The sequence below is a fragment of the Triticum urartu genome, chromosome 2A (assembly GCF_056163025.1).
Source record: "Triticum urartu cultivar PI428250 chromosome 2A, HENAU_Tu73, whole genome shotgun sequence".
Lineage (NCBI taxonomy): Eukaryota > Viridiplantae > Streptophyta > Magnoliopsida > Poales > Poaceae > Triticum > Triticum urartu.
Genome location: NC_141874.1, coordinates 735,791,821 through 735,814,412, shown reverse-complemented (window position 1 = coordinate 735,814,412; position 22,592 = coordinate 735,791,821). Strand labels below are relative to the sequence as shown.

Below are 22,592 nucleotides of genomic sequence, written 5' to 3'. Positions count from 1 at the left end.
GGATGCTCGGGTCAATATTCACTGTGAATGGAGCAATTTCATCAAACTTTTCATAATCTTCTGACTTATCTGTCTTGTCATCCACTCCCACGATGTTTCTCTTCCCAGAATGAACTATGTGCCGCTTTGGCTCATCGTACGATGCATTCGCTTCCTTATCTTTTCTTTTTCTTGGCTTGGTAGACATGTCCTTCACATAGAAAACCTGTGCCACATCATTGGCTAGGACGAAAGGTTCGTCTGCATACGCAAGATTGTTGAGATCCACTGTTGTCATTCCGTACTGCGGGTCTTCCGTTACCCCGCCTCGTGTCATATTGACCCATTTGCACCAAAACAAAGGGACCTTCAAACCACGTCGATAGTCAAGTTCCCATATGTCCTGTATATAACCATAATATGTTTCCTTTCCCGTCTTAGTTTCTGCATCAAAGCGGACACCACTGTTTTGGTTGGTGCTCTTCTTATCTTGGGCGATTGTGTAAAATATATTACCATTTATCTCGTACCCTTTGAAAGTCATTATATTCGAAGATGGTAACTGGGACAGCAAGTACAGGTCATCTTCAATAGAGGTGTCATGCATGGTACCTGTCTGCAACCAGCTGGCGAAACTCCTGGTTTGTTCACATGTAATCCAGTCATCAGACCGCTCCGGGTGTTTGGAGCGTAGAAAATTCTTGTGTTCATCCATATACGGAGCCACCAAGGCGGAATTCTGTAGAACTGTGTAGTGTGCTTCAGTGAGAGAATGTCCGTCCATACATATTATTTGTTCCCCTCCTAGCGTGCCTTTTCCATCCAGTCTGCCCTTATGCCGCGATTCAGGAACACCAATCGGCTTAAGGTCAGGAATAAAGTCAATACAAAACTCAATGACCTCCTCATTTTGACGGCCCTTCGAAATGCTTCCTTCTGGCCTAGCACGGTTATGAACATATTTCTTTAAGACTCCCATGAACCTCTCAAAGGGGAACATATTGTGTAGAAATACAGGACCCAAAATGTTAATCTCTTCGCATAGGTGAACTAGGACGTGCGTCATGATGTTGAAGAAGGATGGTGGGAACACCAACTCGAAACTGACAAGACATTGCACCAAATCATTCTCCAACCTTGGTATGATTTCTGGATCGATTACCTTCTGAGAGATTGCATTGAGAAATGCACATAACTTCACAATGGCTAATCGAACGTTTTTTGGTAGAAGCCCCTCAATGCAACCGGAAGCAGTTGCGTCATAATCACGTGGCAGTCATGAGACTTTAGGTTCTGAAATTTTTTCTCTGCCATGTTTATTATTCCCTTTATATTCGACGAGAAGCCAGACGGTACCTTAATACTGAGCAGGCATTCAAAGAAGATTTCCTTCTATTCTTTGGTAAGAGCGTAGCTTACATGACCCTGATGTATGCCGTCTTTTCCGTGCATACGTTGCTGGTCCTCTCGTGCCTCAGGTGTATCTTTTGTCTTCCCATACACGCCCAAGAAGCCAAGCAGGGTCACACAAAGATTCTTCGTCACGTGCATCACGTCGATTGCGGAGCGGACCTCTAGGTCTTTCCAATAGGGCAGGTCCCAAAATATAGATTTCTTCTTCCACATGGGTGCACGTCCGTCAGCGTCATTCGGAACAGGTTGTCCACCAGGACCCTTTCCAAAGACCACCTTCAAATCCTTGACCATATCATGTACATCAGCACCAGTACGGTGGTGAGGCTTCGTCCGGTGATCCGCCTCACCTTTGAAATGCTTGCCTTTCTTTCTTACGGGATGCCTGCTCGGAAGAAATCGACGATGTCCCAGGTACACATTTTTCTTACAATTAGCCAAATATATACTGTCGGTATCGTCCAAACAGTGCGTGCATGCGCGGTATCCCTTGTTTGTCTGTCCTGAAAGGTTACTGAGAGTAGGCCAATCATTGATGGTCACGAACAGCAACGCCTTTAGGTCAAATTCTTCCCCCATGTGCTCATCCCACGCACGTACACCTGTTCCATTCCACAGTTGTAAGAGTTCTTCAACTAATGGCCTTAGGTACACATCAATGTCGTTGCCGGGTTGCTTAGGGCCTTGGATGAGCACTGGCATCATAATGAACTTCCGCTTCATGCACAACCAAGGAGGAAGGTTATACAAACATAGAGTCACAGGCCAGGTGCTATGGTTGCTGCTCTGCTCCCCAAAAGGATTAATGCCATCTGCGCTTAGACCAAACCATACGCTCCTTGCGTCATCTGCAAACTCCTTCTCGTACTTTCTTTCAATTTTTCTCCACTGCGACCCGTCAGCGGGTACTCTCTACTTTCCGTCTTTCTTACGGTCTTCTCTGTGCCATCGCATCGCCTTGGCATGCTCTTTGTTTTGGAACAAACGTTTCAACCATGGTATTATAGGAGCATACCACATCACCTTGGCAGGAATCTTCTTCCTGGGGCGCTCGCCCTCGACATCACCAGGGTCATCGCGGCTGATCTTATAGCGCAATGCACCACATACCGGGTAAGCGTTCAAATCCTCGTACTCACCGCGGTAGAGGATGCAATCATTAGGGCATGCATGTATCTTCTGCACCTCTAACCCTAGAGGGCACACGGCCTTCTTTGCTTCGTACGTACTCTCGGGCAATTCGTTGTCCTTTGGAAGCATATCCTTTATCATTACCAGCAACTTTCCAAATCCCTTGTCAGATACACCATTCTCTGCCTTCCATTGCAGCAATTCCAGTGTGGTGCCCAGCTTTTTCTTGTCACCTACGCAATTCGGGTACAACAATTTTTTGTGATCCTTTAACATGCGCTGCAACTTCTTCTTCTCCAAATCACTTGTGCAGTTTCTCTTTGCATCGGCAATGGCCCGACCTAGATCATCACCGGGCTCATCTGATGCCTCTTCTTCAGCTTCTTCCCGCATTGCCGGCTCAGCTTCTTCCCGCATTACCGGCGCAGCTTCTTCCCCCATTGTTGTATCATTGTATTCAGGGAACCCATGGCCAGGATAGCTGTCGTCGTCCTCTTCTTCTTCATTGTCTTCCATCATAACCCCTCTTTCTTCGTGCTTGGTCCAAACATTATAGTGGGGCATGAAACCGGACTTAAACAGGTGGACGTGAATGGTTCTTGACGTAGACTAATTGTGACCATTCTTACAGCGAGCACATGGACAAGGCATAAAACCATCCGCCCGCTTGTTTGCCTCAGCCGCAAGCAGAAAAGTATGCACACCCTCAACGAACTGGGGAGAGCATCGGTCATCGTACATCCATTGCCGGCTCATCTTCATTACACAACACCGAATAGACCAAATTAATACAAGTTCATACATAAAGTTCATACAACACTTAAATGCAACAAACAAATAACTCTCTAACTAAAGCATTTAAATGCAACAACAAATACGATCAAGATCGCAACTAAGGTAACAATGGATCCAACAGCATAATGATACCAAGCCTCACTATCGATGGCATATTTTCTAATCTTTCTAATCTTCAAGCGCATTTTCTCCATCTTGATCTTGTGATCATCGACGACATCGGCAACATGCAACTCCAATTCCATCTTCTCCCCCTCAATTCTTTTCAATTTTTCTTTCAAGTACTCGTTTTCTCTTTCAACTAAATTTAACCTCTCGACAATAGGGTCGGTTGGAATTTCCGGTTCACATACCTCCTAGAAAAAATTTCTATGTCAACTTGATGGGCATAATTTGTCATAAACACGAAATGCAACTAGTTTTAAAAGAGAATATATATACCACATCCGAATCATAACAAGGACGAGGGCCGACGGGGACGGATATCAAAACCATGGCACTATATGTATAACAAACAACGATACGGGTAAGATAATTATACGAGTAACTATATATCCAAATCACACAAACATCAATTTTTATATAAAATTTCATGAACAAGAGGCTCACCACAAGGTGGTGCCGGCGACGAGACGGTGCAGGCGATCGACGGTGGTTACGACGGAGATTTAGAAGGCACTAAGTAAACCACACCTACATATGCAAACTAAGTGTTATTTTGACCTCAAATTGCATATAAATCAAATACTAGCATATATATATATATATATCCTCCCAAATTACTAAACTCACAAATTAATCACTATATAAAGCATTGCAAGAGCTAATCTAGCAATGAGAGATGAAAGGACAAAGTTGCTAACCTTTGTGATCATTTGAATGGATGGGGGCCTTCAAATCTTGACAAATTTTGGGCAAAATGTGTGATGAGCTCGAGAGGAAGAGGGGAAGAACAAAGAGGAGAGGGGAAAGGGGAAGAATAGAGCAAGCTCGGGTGGACGAAGGGTTTATGTAGGACGACCTTTAGTACCGGTTCGTGCCAAGAACCGGTACTAAAGGGGCTGGAGGGGCCCCAGTCTGACAACATCCTGCCACCACTCTCATTAGTACCGGTTCGTGGCACGAACCGGTGCTAAAGGTTCGCCACGAACCGGTACTAATGAAAGCGGCCCGGCTAGCCGTTGAAACCGGCACTAATGTATTAGTGCCGGCTCAAATACAAACCGGCACTAATGTGCTTCACGTTTGACCATTTTTCTACTAGTGTAAATTGTGACAGAGGGAGTACTAATTTGCAAGATTTCAGTTGGGTCCAGGGACGGAGCCAGAAAATAAAGATAGGGAGGGCAAGAACAGTAAGTGTAAAAATCATAGATACATAATATAGTACATATTGAAAGATCTAGGATCGATTTCATATGTGCTGTGTTCAATGTTCACCCAGCTAACCAACAGCACGCCAACATTTTGGTGAAGGACCACCAACACCTCGTTAATTTTTGTTTGTTTTGTAAACGGGGTAAGGTAATGAAGATGGGGAGACTAAAATAATTCGATCGCTACCAAACAGTGGCTATCGCACTCATCAACGTCAAATATTTGGTCGGGCACTTCGGGGCTCTGATTTAAACAGGCCCTAGATAATCAAAGATTACATAGCTATTATTTTAAAATTCGATTATGAGACAGTATCAAAGTTCGAAATTTTCTAGCTAGTTGTTAATGCCCGTAGTTCTACGACTACACTTCTACGATCTGATTTGAAAGACGTGAACGAATCTGATACTAAAAGTAAACTAACCGTTTTTATCATTTGGCCGAGCTCATCCGTGCGGCCGGCCGGCCAGAATGCACCGTAGATCAAGCGATCAACATGAGGCTTGCATATCAAGTGATCAAGTGATCTAGCAGGCGGTCGCGGCCGGCGGCAGCCTCGAACAGGAGCAGATTAGAAACAAAGCGATTAGATGAGATCTTTTTTCAAGGGATGATTAGAGGAGATCTTTTTTTTAGCTAAGATTAGAGGAGATCTTAAGCGTATTGTTTCAGCTATGGGCTGCTTTCCTTTTTCCATTTCCTGGAATTTGGGCCTTTTGCGTCCAATTGCTTGGAAAAAGTACATGGGCCCTAGCTATGGGAGCCCATAGGGGGGGCGAAAGCAAAGCTACGGGCAGTTATAGCGAGAAAAATTAGCGAACGAACTGATCGCTAACGGGGCGACGCGATCGTCAGGGGGGGTCTCGCCCCCCCTAGTCCCCCCTTGAATCCGTCCCTGCCAAACACTGTCCACTGGCAGCGGCGGCGGCAGCAGAGGAGGACAGCCGGGACAGCGACGAAATGTACAAGGGGTAGGGGTGGGCCGATCAGCAGATGACGCACGAATTGGGGTCCTCCTCGGCGCTGCGGACGAAGTAGCGCGGCGGCGGCGGGTATCCGTAGTGCGCGTAGCCGTAGGGCGGGTACACCGACATGGGCGGCTTCGCCTCCTGCTGCTTCTTGTCGCCGCCGTCCTTCTTCTCCCCGTCTTTCTTGTCGCCGCCGCCGTCCTTCTTGTCGCCCTCCTTCTTGTCTCCGGCGGGCTTCTTGTCCCCTCCGGCGTCCTTCTTGTCGTCCTTCTTCTCGTCCTTGGCCGGGCCGACGGAGACGATTTGCACGCCGGGGAAGAGCTTGCGCAGCTTGCCGACGACGGCGACGGGGTCGACGGTGCCCACGATGGTCATCTTCTGGTCCTTCATGTCCACGCCCAGCTGGTCGATGCCTGAGGCAGCCCAAATTGAGATACGGGTGAGAATTCTGGCCTTCAATTGAGCGCATAATTACTACTGTGCGGCGAAGCAGAGCAGGAGGAAACAGGGATGAGCTAGTACCGTGGAGGCCGGAGACGGCCTTGAGCGCCTTGGCCTTGTGCCTGTCGTCGTGCACGTCCAGCTTGAGCACAACCTTCTGCAGCCGTCACGCAACAAAAACCAAGTCAGCAAAACGTAGGAGCAAAACGAAGCCAAGAGCCGCAAAAGGGAACCAAAATCAACCGGCCAGCCCAGCTCGATCGACAGCAAGCGATCACGCACGCACCTTCATGGCGGCGAGGGACCGGGGAGGATGCTTCAAGGTCGGCGAGCCGATGGAAGCGCAGCAACGGGACAAGGCGGGAGGGCGGAGCGAAATGGAACGGCCGGCGTGTGTTGTGTAGTACTCTGTCTCTCTCTCTGGCTGGGCTCTGGCGATGGATTCTGTGGCTACTGGCGACGGACAAATGGTGGATGGCAAGGGGAGTGGCCGGCCACTGGTTTTATAGGCGGGCGGCACCGGAGCGCGGCTCGGCCCGGCGTCTGCGTTTACGTCGGGGCCAAGGAAGCCGCGACGAACCTCGCCTCGGGCTGAATCTCGTGGTGCTATCAAAAACCGGTGGATTATGCTGAAAAAACAAACGCCGTTGGATAACCGCACTTACGTAATCATAAGGATCGATTTGACACCTTTGGTGCGTTCTGCTCCGGCGTTGGTTGCTTGTGTTTGCTTGCTTGGACGGGTGGGCAGGTGGGTGAGGGGAGCAGTACAGAGCCGGGTGCGCGTGGCGGTGCGGGGAGCCGGGAAGGATCCATGATGCGCGACGGGGCCACAGTGGGCGCGCGCGGTGGCCAGTGGCCGGGATGGACGACCTTGCCAAGTCGTCTCGTCGATCGTACGTACACGTGCAGGCCGGGCTGAGTGAACCTTGACCGACTGACTTTGGAGATCCATGGACCGATCTGGCGTTGGAGTGTAGCGCACTGCTGTCGCTGGCTTTTGCCAATTGCGTTGTTGTGGGATTCGACTTGATCCCAAGACACCCGGCCCTCGTCATCATCATCATCGTTTTTGCTACGGTGGATGCAGACGGTAGGTCCAGTTCTGCGCCCGCAGCCGTCGACCACGTACGGTCCGGAATTAACGCCACACTAGTCAATAAGTACGAGCCCATGTACGGGCACGGACGCGGCTTCCTATTGAGGAACCAGACAGACTTTGTTCCGTGTAACGCGCCTTCCTTGTTCGGGCGGGCATGCACCGCTGCCTGCCTTTGGAACTCCCGTCACCATGGAAGAAAACCGGTCCCCAAGCTTGCAGCATTTTTACACGGTTGAAGAGATGAAGCTCGAGACCATTTCTGCCTTCCTCGGGAAAGCGGATGTATACATGATCGTGATGACCTCCAAGTGCGAGATCAGTGACCTACTAGCGGCAAGGCTCAATCCTCGACATACACATGCATCACTCCAAGCCTAGCTTGAGAGGCAAGGATCTCCGTCAAAAAGGCGCAACGCACTGGAAGGACGATGACGCCGCTCTCGCTATGGAACGCAAGCGTGCTTATTAATTCCGTCGTGCCATAAACTGTTCAGCTCTCACCTTCTTAGGTCGATAAAATAATCTGAATAAAAGCGTTAAGGGGGAAATTCTTGCTCAACTGATGACGGATGCGTCAACGGTCCATGCGATGCGTGAACGGAGCCGGAGGAGTCCACCCTAACCACGCTCCGATGGCTACATTTGTTGTTAACAATTTCGGGTCGACCACTCGCCCGGATGATCTGCAGAGGATTCGGTGCGTAGTAGGCAAGAACAAATTAAGATTTCTTCTTATGGATCATCGATGACGTGCTACTAATCCAGTGGGGATGGGGATACTTTTTTGTAATTGCGACCCACAGTTAACAATGCATTAGGTCGTAATTCGATGTTAGGACTCGTGAACGCAGTATACCTCATGTGGAGATTTTATAAGCAGATATAACAGTGAGGAGTGCAACCGTGGGTAAACCGGACGGTGGTGCAGTGCGTAACCAGCCGTGAAAAGCTGAAAGTTCTGATATTTTTTGGTCAGTAAATAAAGTCAAGATTTTTCCGCTTTCGGCTCCATCCATCTATGGCTTTTGCTCCATCATTGTAGCTGGCCAGTGTCGCACTTTGGTGGTGTTGAGGAGAGCCGTGCGAGTATTTGACAAAAAACTACCACATTAGGGGTATCCGTCCCACAGAACTACCACTTTTAAAAAAGTGACTAATAACTACCGAAAATTTCAAATTTTATGACAAAAACTACCAAGTCGTGTTGATCGTCCAGTTAGCCGTTTTAACCGCTTAACTGACAGGGATGGCCCACATGGCAGGCCGACGGCGGCCCTAACGGCTAACGGACGCCGCTCGCGGCCGTTAGTGGCCCGGCTCGGTCGGAACCAGCCAGGGACTAGGTCAAAACGACCGACCGACCGGCCGACCGGCCGAAACTCTCACTCACTCACTCCTCTCCCCGAGCTCTCTCTTCTTCCTCTGTTTCCTCCGGCGACTACGACGCGGCGGCGCGAGGATGCCTTCCTGGCCCAACAGCAACGAGACATCCGACGCCGGCGATGACGAGTACATGGATGAGTACAGCAGCATGCAAATGGAGTATTTTGTAAGTGAGCTCACTCTGTTCTCTCCTATGCTAGGGTTAGGGTTAGGGTTTGAGCTCACTCTGCTCTTCCATGTAGTTCTTATGTGTGAGGTGTTGTGGCTGATATATATGGGGTTGGTACTGCAGCAAACTCCTGGCACGGTGATAGATCCAAGTTTCAGTGGGCTTGTGGTTGAATCTGACCGTAGGTGCATCCTGCACAGGCAGAGACCAGGCAGGTTTGTGGCATTTGAAGGGACTGACACTGGAAGGAGATTCATTGGATGTGCTACTACGGTAAGAGCAACTAATTGTTAGTGGTTTTCATGTGTAGATTTATTTGGTGGTACATAGTGCAAACAACATTGATATTCTTGTTGTTTCAGTATCTGTTTACTGTAAACTGAAGTACAAAGCTGGTGTGGTGTTCATGTGTTAGCTAAATCTCTGATAGGAACTGAATTTAGGGAACATCTAAAATTGGTCTAACTGAATTTCTTTGTTACTGCATTCAGACAAACATTGATATGTATGTATGAATTATGTAACTAAATTTTACTGGATTTAGGTATCATTAATATTTCACTGCATTTTCAGGATGGTGTGAACTGTGGTGTTCTGGAGTGGGTAGATGCCCCTTGGCCAGTAATTCTGCAAAGGTGTTTAACCAAGCTGTGGGATATGTATCATGAGGAGAACCTTGGTAGAGTCCAAGACAAAGAAGCTCATGAGATAGAGGCTGAGAAACTGAAGAAGGAGCTGGATTCTCTTGCCAATCAGTACAGTCAGCTTGTGGATGATGTATCCAAACTGTTTGATTACCAGGATGGGCAGAAATCCCATGACATGGATTACACAAGCCAGGCAATCAATGAACTTAAGGAGAAGAAGCATCAGCTTGATGAGAAGGCAAAGATTGAGGTTCAAATGGAGAAGCTTAAGCTGAAGAAAGAACAGAGGTGCATCCTGCAGAGTCAAGCTGATATCATTCAAAACACCAGGAAGGCCATGAAGGAGATAAAAGTGGAGAGAGACCTCCTTAAAGAAGAGAAGAAGAAGCTGGAGCATGTCATTTCTGAGCTACTGAAGGCTGGTCATGGGTGCAAGGAAAAGCTGGACAAGATCAAAGAAGTTGTCATGGAGGAGTGATTTTTTAGGCATGGTTGGTAAGTAAATATGAGGCCTTTATATATAACTGGCCTAGCAATGAAGGAGTCTGATGCAAATATGCATCTCAGTACTAATATTAGCTAATGAACTGCCTAAGCCTAAGAACTGTCTATGGTTTCAGATCATTTTGGTTGTGGTGTGGGGTGCTGTTATGGCCCTGATCTGTAATGCTCTAAGATGATGTTATCTTTAATGCCCTGATGCTAAGTTAAGAACCTTATTATCTAAGCCTGCTGCAGTTTATATCTGTCTTTTTTATCCTACCTGCAATATGGTCTTGAGAAGTTTGTTGTAACATTTCACACATTGCACAAACTTGGTAACACTGAACAAAGGTAGGTAGTTCACATAGGAGGCACCATAGGTAGCATTACATAGATAGCACAATACTTGCTAAAACTGAAGATTACTGACACTGACGAAACTGACATAGGTAGTTCAATTGACGAAACTGACATAGGTAGTTCAACTACTGACGAAACTGAATCTGAAACTTATACAGTTCAACTACTGACGAAACTGAATCTGAAACTTATAGTTTCAGATTCACTTAGTTGTCAGTCCTGCTAAGCGTCCGGATCGTCGTACCTCTTGCTTCAGTTGGGTGGGATTTGGCTGCACCTCCACCTCCTCTTACTCTTCGTCTTCATCGATGACGATGATGGGAGGAGGACGGCGGCGAGCCTGCAGTAGGTCGTCGTCGTCTTCGTGCACCTCTGCTGTGTTTGCATTTGATGTAGCTTGTGCTGGAGTGACATAGCGGTGGTCTGCCCACCGCTGCCTCTGCCCAGCATCGCCGGAGTCGGCCTCCTTCATTGCCCATAGGAGAATGTCGATGGGCATGACCACCTTACCTAGGTTTCCATAGCGCTGCTCCATGCGCTGCTTCTCCTCGCTAGTCGCCTTCTTCCTCACTGCCTCTGCTGCATCTACCAGCCCAATAGCGCTGGTGTACCTCATGGCGACCTTCATGTACTCGAGGAAGAGTTCTTGGTCGCCGCGTGCTGAACCAAGAAGCATGGCAACCCATCCCTTGCCAGTTGGGAATGGGTTTAGCCATGGGTCTGGGGAAGGGGAAGAGGAAGAACCAGCCATGGTTGGATCTAGGGAGAGGAGGAGGAGTTGTGGGTGCGGCAGAAGTGAGGTGGATAGGTGCTGGAGTAGTAGTTATATGGAGGAGTTAAGTGGGGGGAGGTGTTGTGTGGCAGTGGAGTAGTAATAGTGAGGAGATTTTACTAGTCTGTACAGGTGGTAGATGTGCTGTATTTAATGTTCACATTTTCAGTGTGTTGAAACTTGTGATAATTTGCTGCCATTTCTCATCGGGAAAGTGAAAGTTAGGTAGCATGCTCTCAAACCAGATTCTCAAGTATTTGCAAGACATTCATGAACGTAAAGCTAATTCATAAACTTAAACCAAATTTAGAAACATTCAGCAATGCTTAGATAGCATGATCCTTAACCAGATTCAGACATAGACAGAGACGAAACTTTCAGTACCACGCATTAAAACGCATAAAACATAGATAGTTCGAGCTGATTTAAGCAAACTTAGTACTAATATAGATGACGAAGATGACGATAATTTGCTGCCGCATCTCCATTGTTGCATGCTCTCTCACTCTGCAGACGACGAAGATGACGCCGCTCTGAACATTCAGAAATAACAACAATAAGTGCAGGCAAATGTAGTATGAAGGAAGAAATAAGTTCAGAGACATACATAAACAGAAAACACAGAGCAATCAGAGAACATGTGGAGAACTAATCCTCTCTTGCTTCCAACGCAGCCAACATCCTAGTCCACCGAGTCCTTGTTACTTGGAATCGATGGAAGCTTGCCCTGTCTCTTGCCCACCAGATGACAAGGTCATCTGTGATGTGCGTTTCTTCTGGGAACGCCTCATTGAACTGCTTGACATCGTTGGCGTTGCGTTCTGCCATAATCCTGGCAGCCAGCCTCCGCCGTCGCTCCAGCGCACGCGCTTTGCGATTGGCCCTCGCAGCAGCCCTATCAACCCCCTCATGGTCATCCACTACCTCTCCTAATGCTGGATCCATCTCTGGCTGAACTAGGGTCCGCGTGCTTCCGCGGCGGCTAGTTTTTGGCTAGGGGAAAGATGTTGTACGATCGCTGCGTCTTTTGTAGACAGAATGGCAGGCTTGGGAGGGGGGGTGGGCAGAGAGATCCAATAACCGAGCCCAGTACCAGGCCCAAAGTAATAAAGCATAACAGGGCAGCAGGCCCATCTTAGACAAGTTCAGTTTCACACAAATTCAATTTTAGACAAGTTCAGACAAGTGCAGAAAGTAAGAGCAGAAACTAAGTTCAGACTTACCATTAGTTACCACTTGCATACAAGTAGCCCTTCAATTTGGAGCTTGGGTACCTCTTCCTTTTGGTCCCTGCCAAACCTTGTGCAGAAGTTGTGGCAGATCTTGGTGCCCTGAAACCAGAATTTCTCCCTCTACCTGCAGGTCTGCCCCTTCTGGATGTAGCAACAGGGGCTGGTGCTGATGCAGAAGGTCCTAGAGCAGAATGTGATGCTCTATTTGCTGTTGCAGCAGGGACTGATATGGTAGGATTGGCTCTTCTTCCAGTTGTAGCATGGCCTTGAGCTGGTGCAGCTGGTGTATCTGCATAAACTGCCCTGTTTTCCTGCATTCAAGAACCAGGACACATTTAGTGAGGTAAATACCATGGAAAAAGGAAACTTGTAAGTCATGTAATTACCTAATGTTTGTTTTTTCCTCATCTGAAGCTTAGGCCTCAGAGCCTTCTAGCAACTTGTATACTTCTGTCCTTCTAGCCCAAAGTTGCTACATGTTATAGTCCCCATCCTACTACTATCTCTTGGACCTGGAACTTCAAACTGCCCTTTCCTCCTTGCAGTTTGTTTTTTCCCTGCCTTTTCTTTAAAAACAGGAGGCTCAATGTCTGGTGTGTTTGTTTGAGGCCAGCAATCTGGACCAGGGACAGGGTATATAATTTCTTTGTATGTCTCAAAATATAATGTCTTCTTAAAAAATTCACTAACATAGTCCTCAGGATGCAGTTTTTGCTTTGTCATTGCAGATATGGCATGACTGCAAGGTACTCCTGACATGTTTCATCTCTTGCAATCACAGGTACATTTTTCCATGTCAACAGAATATTGTTTTTCTTTGCTGGTAACTTGCCATATTGTTTCACCTGCTCTATCAGCCTGGCAATACTTGGCATATTTCTTGTTCTCTTCTAAAATCTCTGCATAATTGGGTGTGATTGTCCACCTGCTAATCTATAACTTCTCTTTGGTCTGCTGCCTCTTGATCATCTGCTTGGTCCTAATCCCTTCAAACATTGTCCTTATAGGCTTAGCCCTAACATCCAGTATCATCTTGTTGAACACTTCACTCAGGTTGTTCACCACTAGATCTGTTTTGCATGTATGATCCATAGCAAACCTAGCCCAAGCAGAAGCATCAATCTTTTTTAGCCATTTCCAAGCATTCTCACACTGTGCTTTCAAATCTGCCATCCCTAATTCATAACCATGTTTTGTGTAAGAGTAGCTAGCCTGGTCCACACATTTCTTTAGTTCCTGCCCCCTAAATCCAGCTGCTTGGAAATTTGCATATATGTGCCTAAGACAGTACCTTTAAGGTGAATCAGGGAATACCTCATTTATTGCCTTAAGCAAGCCCTGTGCATTAACAAATTAGTAATGCACATGATCAAACTTAAATAATTCCAATATTTACTAAAACAACATTTATCTAACATATTTGTGCATAAGACACTAACCTTTTGCCTGTCAGATATGATGGTGTATGTTCCAAACTTGTTGCCACTACCAATGCAACATCTCAACTGAGTTAAAAACCAAGTCCAACTCTCTCCGTCTTCCTTGTCAACCACACCAAAAGCTATGGGGTAGATGTTGTTGTTGCCATCCCTTCCTGTGGCTGCAAGTATTTGTTGTCCAGTGGTTAACTTGATGAAGCATCCATCAAGACCTGGATTAAGTGAAAAATTAGCTACAACATAGAACTACTAGGAAACCACTAATTAATAACAGTTAAATCTTCAAAAGTTACCTATAAATGGTCTGCAACCATTAAGGAAACCTTCCTTTGAAGCTGCTAAGTAGTAGAAAAGATACTTGAATCTAGGAGTAGGTGCTGGGTTTTCTGGATCTTCAAATGTTGTCACTATACACCTGCTCCCATGGTTTGTATCAAGAACAGCTTGAAGATAATCTCTTAACCTCAAATATTGCTGCTTGTGATCACCTTGCACCACATCAACAACCTTCCTCCTTGCCCTATATGCCACACTCCTTAACACATCCACTGAAAACTTGGTCTTTGTCTTTTTAATTAATGCATCCACAGGAGATCTAATGTCTTCTCTCAATGCTTCCTGTACTGATCTGGACAACCACTTTGTAGTAACCTTTGTGGACTCTGCACATGCTCCACAAGTGTGCACAATATCACACTTCTTAATGCAGAAAGTTTTCTCATGAGCTATTTTAGAGGCAGTGATATAAAAATCACATCCTTGTGCTCTCTCTGAGCACCAAACAATAATCCTATCTGGGGCATTTCTATGGTATTGAAAGTTCCTCAATGTCCTAATGTGAAAATCCCTAAGTGCATCTCTGTACTCATAAACACTGGTGAAGCACAATCCCTTACAAAACTAATCTTCTGGGTTTGATAGTTTGGGATTGAACCATACCCTTTCCTTCAACTTCATATTCCTTATCTTCCTACCACTTGGTAGTTTATAGGATCCTTCAGGCTCATCTTCTTCATCACTAATGCCATAATCACCAGGACAACATTTTTCATCAGCTTCAGGCAACCAATCTGGTTTTTCCATTTTCTCAGCCTCATTGTGTGATCTAATTGTTGGACCAGGATTTCTCACTGGCTTTAGTTTTTGTGCCATTGGTCTATCTTCATCATCAGATGAAGAAACTGCTTGTAGTTCCACACTGTTGCCATCTGAATCAGACAGAAATTCTGATACATCAGTGTCACCTTCAAATGATTGAGGTCAGCTTCTCTCTGAAGAATACTTTTCTTAAGCTCTTCCTTTCTGTCCATGCTTGTATCCACCAACTTAGTGCAACTTTGTTGGGTGTTAATGCAATGATCAACAAAATAATAATCTCTATTTTCATCTGCATTACACAGCTCATTTGCTCTCACAACTCTTATGTTCACACTCTTTTCATTTAGAGAGTGGAGCAACATCTGTTGCACATCATCTTCAGAAGATATTTTCTCTAAGCCTTCTATCCCTTTATGAGCATCACTAACATAGTGCATATAATCATCAGAGCAGCAACCCTCACTCCTAATAAGAGATATCAGAGTCCCAAATGATATGTCTGACTGGTACATGTTTCTAACAACTGAATCTCTGCCTTCTAAATGGAACCAAATTCCCCATTTTGGGTCATCAATACTGGACAAAAATGGAATGAATTACTATAAAGAATGCACACTGCTAAAGTTTCTAACAATTTGCAATTACTCTGTTATCATACATTAGGGGAAATTGACCTAAAATACATCCTGTCAATAAAACTGAAAAGGAAGAAGATATGTTGTACCTGCCGCCTCCCGCACGAGGAAGCTTGCGCCGGCCACGAGGTGCACTTCTTGTCGTCGTCGGTGGTGGAGCCGCCGCAAACTCCTGGGATGGCTCGCCGGTGGTCGAGCCGCCGCCGCCGCCAACTCCAGATTCAGGCTGTTGGGTCGCAAAGCTAGAGCTTCCTAGCCACGTATCGACCTCCGAAAGGTCGACGCGGCCCCCAACTACGTCAGGAGGTTGGCCGCCGAACAAATCGCCGTCGGGGTTTGGATCCAACGCCGCCATTACCACCGCCGCCTAGGAATACAGAGGAGAGAGCTCGGGGAGAGAGATGTGGTTCGGCCGGTCGGCCGGTCGGTCGGTCGTTTTGACCTAGCCCCTGGCTGGTTCCGACCGAGCCGGGACACTAACGGCCGCGAGCGGCGTCCGTTAGCCGTTAGGGCCGCCGTCGGCCTGCCATGTGGGCCATCCCTGTCAGTTAAGCGGTTAAAACGGCTAACTGGACGATCAACACAACTTGGTAGTTTTTTGTTACAAAATTTGAAATTTTCAGTAGTTATTAGTCACTTTTTTTGAAAGTGGTACTTCTGTGGGACGGATACCCCTAATATGATAGATTTTTGTCAAATACTCGAGCCGTGCGCGTGCGGAGGTCTGGCGGACGCCATGTAGTAGGAGCCAATGGCGCCGGACAGCCTGACTGTCGAGCCTAAAAACCGAGCTTGAGCCTGACCCATCATGCTAAAAGCCCGTCGGGCCTCGGGCTACAGACTGGGCCTCTTCCTTAAACGGCAAAAATGACGGGCCCAGGCCTGGCCCGACCCGGCCATCAGACTCAAAACCTAGGCCCAAGCCCGGCCCGTGAACAAGGTCAGGCCGGGCTGGGTCGGGCTTTTTCGGGCCGGGCCGGGCTGCCCATGGCCAGGACTACGTAACCCTAACCCAGCACGGGAGCCGCCATCCATGGGCCATGGCCAAAGGCAGGACTGCGACTGTTATTGAATACTTGGATTTGGATGCTACGTCATGGAACGCTTCTACTCCCTCCGTTCGGAAATATTTGTCATCAAAATGAATAAAAGGATTGATGACAAGTATTTCCGGACGGAGGGAGTAGAAGCTATCTCCCTTGGCGGCTATCATGACGCGGTCGATTCGATAGCCGATCCCCCAACACAGGATCTCCAGATATATATAGGTCGAGTCGAGTGGCTCAGAACCACAAGATGTTGCGGCGATCCACGGTGCAAATGCATCCATCGTTTTCCTAACTGTACGTACATATATACGTGCGTCGTTTTGCACAAGATCTATAAGCTCGTGCGCGCAATACAACACCCTGTGCAGTCTGTACGCATCTGCTCTGCTTGGAGTCCGAGCTGTCCGTTCTCTGCCTAGAGAAATAAGGGTGGGTGGGTGGGCGGGGGGTTAGCAGAATAATCGGAGAGGATTAGCATGATGCATATGCATGCGTCAACCAGCAGCTCATTGACAGGCACACTTGCTGTTAAGTGTTAACAATGAATGGTGCATGCAGCTGTAGTGGAGATGGAATGATATTGTATCCCACAGGCCACACTTAACCACGTACGAGCCCGCTGGGGAATCCGATGTACGGTTAAGAGTTTGGTCGCATCTCGCATGTGCATGCAGTCAGTCAGGCAGGGGAATAATCCGCGTCACCACGGACGCGGGTTCCTGTTAAGGAACCAGACTTGTTTTGTGTGGCGCGCCTTGGTCGTTCAAGCATACACCGCTGCCTGCACTTCGAAGTTTGAATCTCCGACCGGTCGCCAGAGAAGAAAATCAGTCCAAAAGCTCGCAACCGTTTTCCAAGGTTGAAGAGATCAAGCTCGATCACCGCAGACCAGACAATTTTTACAACCGGGAAATGAAGTCCAAGTGTGCCTGCGTGATCAGCGACGATCCATTCGTCCTCGACACACACAGGCGTCTACTGGAACCTTGAGAAGCAAGGATATCCATCAAAAAGGCGCAGCAGCACTAGGACGACGATGTCGCTCTCGCTATGAAATCGTGATTGTTGGTTCCATCGTGCCATAAAACCGTTCAGCTCTCACGTTCTTCCGACGTTAAATTTTTCAAAAAAAGACGCTTTATTACTTAAAAGGTTTAAGCATCCCTTCGTTAAATGAATTAAATAACCTGTAGAAAGGGGTTCGAAGAAGAAAAATCTTGGTTAACCGGTGACGAAAGCGTCAACGGTCCGTGCGGTGCGTAAACGGAGCTGGAGTAGTCCATCCACCCACGCAGTACACCGCTAGCTACATTTGGTGTTAACAATGGTGGGTCGACCAATCGCCTTGCGAATTTGCAGAGGCCCCGCTGCGTAGTAGCAGCAGGCAGGAATGAATTAAAATGTGTGCTCGTGGATCATGAATGACGTGCTACTAATGCAGTGGGGATGGAATATTTGTTAACAATGCATTAGGTCGTAATCGGATGTCAGGACTCGTGAACGAGCTAGCATATATAATCAAGTGGTGGTTTTAAAATCGAGCACATATAACATATAACAGTGAGGAGTGCAACCGTGGCCCGTGGGTAAACCGCACGGTGGTGTAGTGCGTAATCAGTCAAGCAAAAGTTAAAAGCTCAGAGATTTTATGGTCAGTGACAAAGGTTGATTTGACATTTTTTTTCCTTCTGGCTGCATCCGTCCATAGCTTTTGCTCCGTCGCTGTATCTGGCTGCTGCTGTTGAACGCATGGTGAAGAGGAGAGCCGTACGCGCGTGGAGGTCTGGCGAGATGGGACGGATGACGCGCGACGGCGACGGCAGACGGCCGCAAATCTGGCCGGACTACTTTCCCGAGTCGTGTCGACTCGTGCTACGTACACGTCCGGCCGGGCTGGCCAGGGCCAGCTATCCAACATTGCCTACGTACAGCTACGGTGAAGTGCTATCGGTTCTTCTCCCTGGCTTTTCGTAATAGTGTCCGTGATGCCGGATCATCATTGATGCTACAACGACAGAGGAGATAGTTAGCACGTAACCCAGCAGTGGGCAGAAGCAAGACTGTGACTGTTGTTGAATACTCTAATTGGATGCTACGCCATGGAATGAGACGCTTCTAGCTGCTTCCCCTTGGCCACTAGCCAGCGGTATAGTGCAAGACAAGCTAAAACTTACACTCTGCTCCAGTAGGTGTAAGTAGCTCAGGCAACTAGGTAGCGACAGCGATCCTACACCACGGTTCTCCGGATCGATCAAGTGGCGCATACCCGATCGATGTTGCGGCGATCCACCGTGCAAGTGGGTCGATCGTTTTCCTATAAGATGAACATATGTACGTGTCTCGTTTTGGCCCGTGTTGCTGACGATCAGGTCAAGTGAATAATGCATGCGATGGGCGCATGCATAGAATCCGGATGAGCTCCGAACCATCTCTGTATAAGCGCGTATCAACCAACATGGGTGCCTTTCCTGGGTCGGCCGGGTACACTGTCACACAAGATTTGGCGACAGATCTAAAAAAAACCGAACAGTGCTCCAGGAGCACAATCCGGGGCCTTTTCGCGGCATGGAAAGGCCGTCGTACGCATGACGACCAGCGTCCCCGGCCGGCTGGAAAAATACTTCATTTCTAGCTTGGCTTGCGCTGACAACAGCCCCTGTGGCCTTGTGCCCATCTGCTCAGATAGGTAGGAGAGTCTCAACTCCAAACTGTTCGATATCTGCATAAAGAAATCAGGGGATTAGCATGATGCATGTACATGCGTCAACGGTCCGTGCGGTGCTGGAACAAACCAGCAGCCCACATCCACCCACAGACTGATAGCTCACTGACGGCCACACATGCTGTTAACAATTTATGGTGCATGCAGTTGTATGTAGTGGAGATAGGATCTTTATTGTAACCCCGCAGTTAACAATGCACAAACCAACGTGGCAGTGAGGGTTGGAACATGGCGCGGGAGACGGTAGATCACCGGCGTAGATAGGGATAGATGTGTCGTTTTGGGCAGTCGATGACAATACGGCGCCCCCTCCTGGGCCAGGTACACTGTCGTGGAAATTTTGGCGTAGCACACCTGCCGGAAAAGGAGCATCGCCGCGTGTGGGCGTGGAGTTCAAAAACAAATTCGATTCCTTCATCCCAAACACTCCTTCGACAGGAAAGAGGGGAAGAACACAGAGCAGAGCAATGCACTCTGCCTCGTGAAGCACGTCGGGATCGCCGCCTGTCCAAAGGCCACGAATCTGTGACGTGATCTTTGCTTCATCTAGCGCCTAATCAATGCATCTCTATCAACTCTGAGCCTAAAATAATGGGAGAGAAGTAGCGGTGAGACATGCTGCATGCATGCGTCAACGGTCCATGTGGTGCGAGCACAAAGCAGGAGTCCATCACCACACTGATGGAGTCGATAGCTACACCCAGCTGGCGAGCAGCGGATGAAACTAAATAAATAGACCATTGACAGCTTAGCTAATCCAAGTTCTCAGGCCAACTCCACCGCGCCATCCTATCCTGTTCGCCCTCGTTCGTTTGAAGCAAAATGGACAAACCGAACGGCCCGACGCGCGGAGCAAACAGACTTTTTGTTCGTCTTGTGTCCGCTTTCGACTCATCCCGGCCCAAGTTTGTGCCGCTTTTGGGGTGAAACGGACACCACACGGACGTGCGCGCCGTCTGCGCGTGTCCTCCCCTGGCCCGTCTGTCGGTGGCACAGGGCGGGCCTTTTTCTATCCGCCCCCCTCCCTCCCTCCGGCTGCACCCCCCTCCACTCTTCCCCACTCTTCCCCTCGCCGCCGCCGCAGCCGCTGGTATTGCAGCCGTGCAGTTCGGACGCGCGCTCGCCCAGGCCCTTCCCCTCGGCGCCGCCGAGCTACCCAAACACGGCCACCTGGTTTGCGCATCCACCAGCCGGATTTGGGGCGGACCCGGTCGGTCTTGAGCTCACCCGACTGTGGGAGGCCGGGCCGCGGTATGGACTGGCCAAGCACCCCGCCGGAAGGCCCTGGCAGGGCCGCAAAGCCACATGCAGGCAGTGGATCCTCCTCTAGCCGCTCGGATCTGCACCGTCGGTGGTCTGCCGGCAGATACACGAATGGCGGTCGGCCGGGCTCGGTGCTTGCCCAAAAGCTCGTCGGCGCACCGTTGCCACTCATTAAGTGCGACCGCTGCCCAAGGATGGTCGTGCGCCGCGTGTCTACAACGCCGAAACATCCCGGATGGGTGTTCATCAAGTGCTTAAACGATGGGGTACGTGGTCTTTTTAGCTTTGGTTTGTGCTCTAGATTTGACTAGTTGTGCTAACTTCAAATTTTATTGTGTAGAATGGATGCAAGTTTTGGTATTGGAAAGAAGAGTACATCAATATACTGATAGAGCAAAATTTAGTACATGTTCGTGCACTTTTAGCTAGCATAGAGGATGTAGATGAGACAAGTGCACTTGTTGCTAGATTAGAGGCTAGACACGAGACTAGGTGTGAGGAAGCAACATCGACTTCTGGCTTGAAAAAGAAAAGAGGATGCCAGATCGAGCCTCCTCCACAAATCAACAATGAGTGCATCGAGAATGTTAGAGTTGTGTCGAATATTGTGTACAAGGTAGGTTACAGTTGGACTTGTAGTTGTATTGTGTTTAGATAGGATATGGAGTCGTGTCCTAGTAGGACACTTGTATCCTAGGCCTCTCATATATAGCGGGGCTAGACACACGATGTAATCTATGCCAACATAATAGCACGGGCATGCGGGGGGGAGCCGGCGGCGTGTGCCGGCGCCCGGGCGGCCGGGGTGCGGTATTGTGACGGTGTCACGGGGAGGAGCGCCCGTAGTCAGGCCCCGGGGATGTAGCCATATCGGTGAACCTCGTTAACAAATCTCGGTGTCGTGCCTCATGTAATTGCTTGGTCCTCGGTAGATCGACGGAGCGCCTCGGAATTATTCTAACAGAGAAGGGCCTAACCCAACTTTAGAGAGCAGTTATGAAAGTTGGGCATCTTCTAAAATGTATTCTTGTGGTTTTTGTTTTCTTTGATCTTACTTCTCTAGTCAAAATGTGATGATGTATTTTTCATGTATTGAAAATGAATGATGAAAAAAAATGAAGAACTTGCAAAAAAAATGTAGGCGGATAGGATGCGGCCGGGATGCGTCCGCGCGCTGGGCGCATGGCCACCACATCCCAGGACACGCCCAAACACAACCCCATTGCTCTACCCAAACGGACAGAATCTAAACAAGACGGACGTCCGTTTAAAATCGCGCGTTAGAGTTGGCCTCATGCGTTGATGGATGGTAGCACCAACCAACGGAGGGTCCACCAATCACCCTGCAGATTTGCACGGCCCCCCGAACTGAATTAATAAATGAAAAGGCCTTGATGGATGACATGCAGTTGTTGTAGTGGAGACGAAATATCAAGACACCGCAGTTAATAATCTATTACTAGGACCTAATAATCAGACGTTAGGACTCGTGAACAAGCTACATGTCAAGTTGGGCTTAGATAAAATATCAAGCGGAGTTAACAGCCGAGGGTTGCAAACCGTCCAACGTGACGCTCGAGTCGATCGCCGGCGCGGAGGTAGATAGATACTTGCTCGTGTCGTCCACCCCTGACTACTGAGTGCCTAACTAGAGCCGTGCGCGCGTGGAGGTGAAAGAAGAAGAAAACGGAATGTGGATTGGCCGCGTTTGCATCATCATGGAATAATGCGCGCATCTTTCCTTCTTTCTTTCTTGGCTGACTTCGGCACGTTCGGACGGCCTCCTCTTTGGGAACTGAACTTGCCCGATGACCTCCGCCCTCCGGCGCCGGGAAATCCACGACAGAAGAATAGTGTAGCGCAAAATCTCGGTCGCGGTCCAACATATTGATGAAGAGATAAGCTCGAAACCCCTTTTTGCATATTGGGAAAGCCTACGCAGCATGTGTCAACATCATCATGCCCTTCCGATCAGACGGCTCGATGAAAATCGGTCGTGATGCCTAGAGAAATCGAAATCACGGTGGGTGGGTGAGGCTCGTAGAATAATGGAAGAGGATTAGCAGTGCTGATGCATATGCATGCGTCAACGGTCCATGCGGTGCACGCCCGAAGAAACCAGCAGCCCACATCC

General features: G+C 48.3%; 2 protein-coding genes across 2 annotated transcripts; one reads left to right on the top strand and one right to left on the bottom strand.

Moving 5' to 3' along the window:
* Window positions 1-5,356: 5,356 nt before the first annotated feature.
* Window positions 5,357-6,599, bottom strand: LOC147987392 (heavy metal-associated isoprenylated plant protein 39-like). The gene is made up of 3 exons (XM_087545288.1): window positions 6,391-6,599; window positions 6,186-6,261; window positions 5,357-6,076 (listed from the first exon to the last, which is right to left on the bottom strand). Exons 1-3 carry the CDS (start codon window positions 6,394-6,396, stop codon window positions 5,682-5,684), a joined length of 477 nt encoding a protein of 158 aa, XP_087401414.1. The 5' UTR covers window positions 6,397-6,599; the 3' UTR covers window positions 5,357-5,681.
* Window positions 6,600-8,665: 2,066 nt separating this feature from the next.
* On the top strand, window positions 8,666-9,883 carry LOC147987391 (uncharacterized). Its single transcript, XM_087540330.1, has 3 exons — window positions 8,666-8,755; window positions 8,882-9,031; window positions 9,332-9,883. The coding sequence occupies exons 1-3, from the start codon at window positions 8,666-8,668 to the stop codon at window positions 9,881-9,883; spliced, it is 792 nt and encodes a 263-aa protein (XP_087396456.1).
* Window positions 9,884-22,592: the final 12,709 nt, after the last annotated feature.

Bases quoted from the DNA above. Each gene is read 5' to 3' on its own strand.
- LOC147987392 (XM_087545288.1), bottom strand. The intron at 6,077-6,185 runs GTACTAGCTCAT...GGGCTGCCTCAG, and splicing joins GGCCGTCTCCGGCCTCCACG to GCATCGACCAGCTGGGCGTG.
- LOC147987391 (XM_087540330.1), top strand. From the start codon at position 8,666: ATGCCTTCCTGGCCCAACAGCAACGAGACATCCGACGCCGGCGATGAC. The intron at 8,756-8,881 runs GTAAGTGAGCTC...TTGGTACTGCAG, and splicing joins GCATGCAAATGGAGTATTTT to CAAACTCCTGGCACGGTGAT. The intron at 9,032-9,331 runs GTAAGAGCAACT...CTGCATTTTCAG, and splicing joins TCATTGGATGTGCTACTACG to GATGGTGTGAACTGTGGTGT.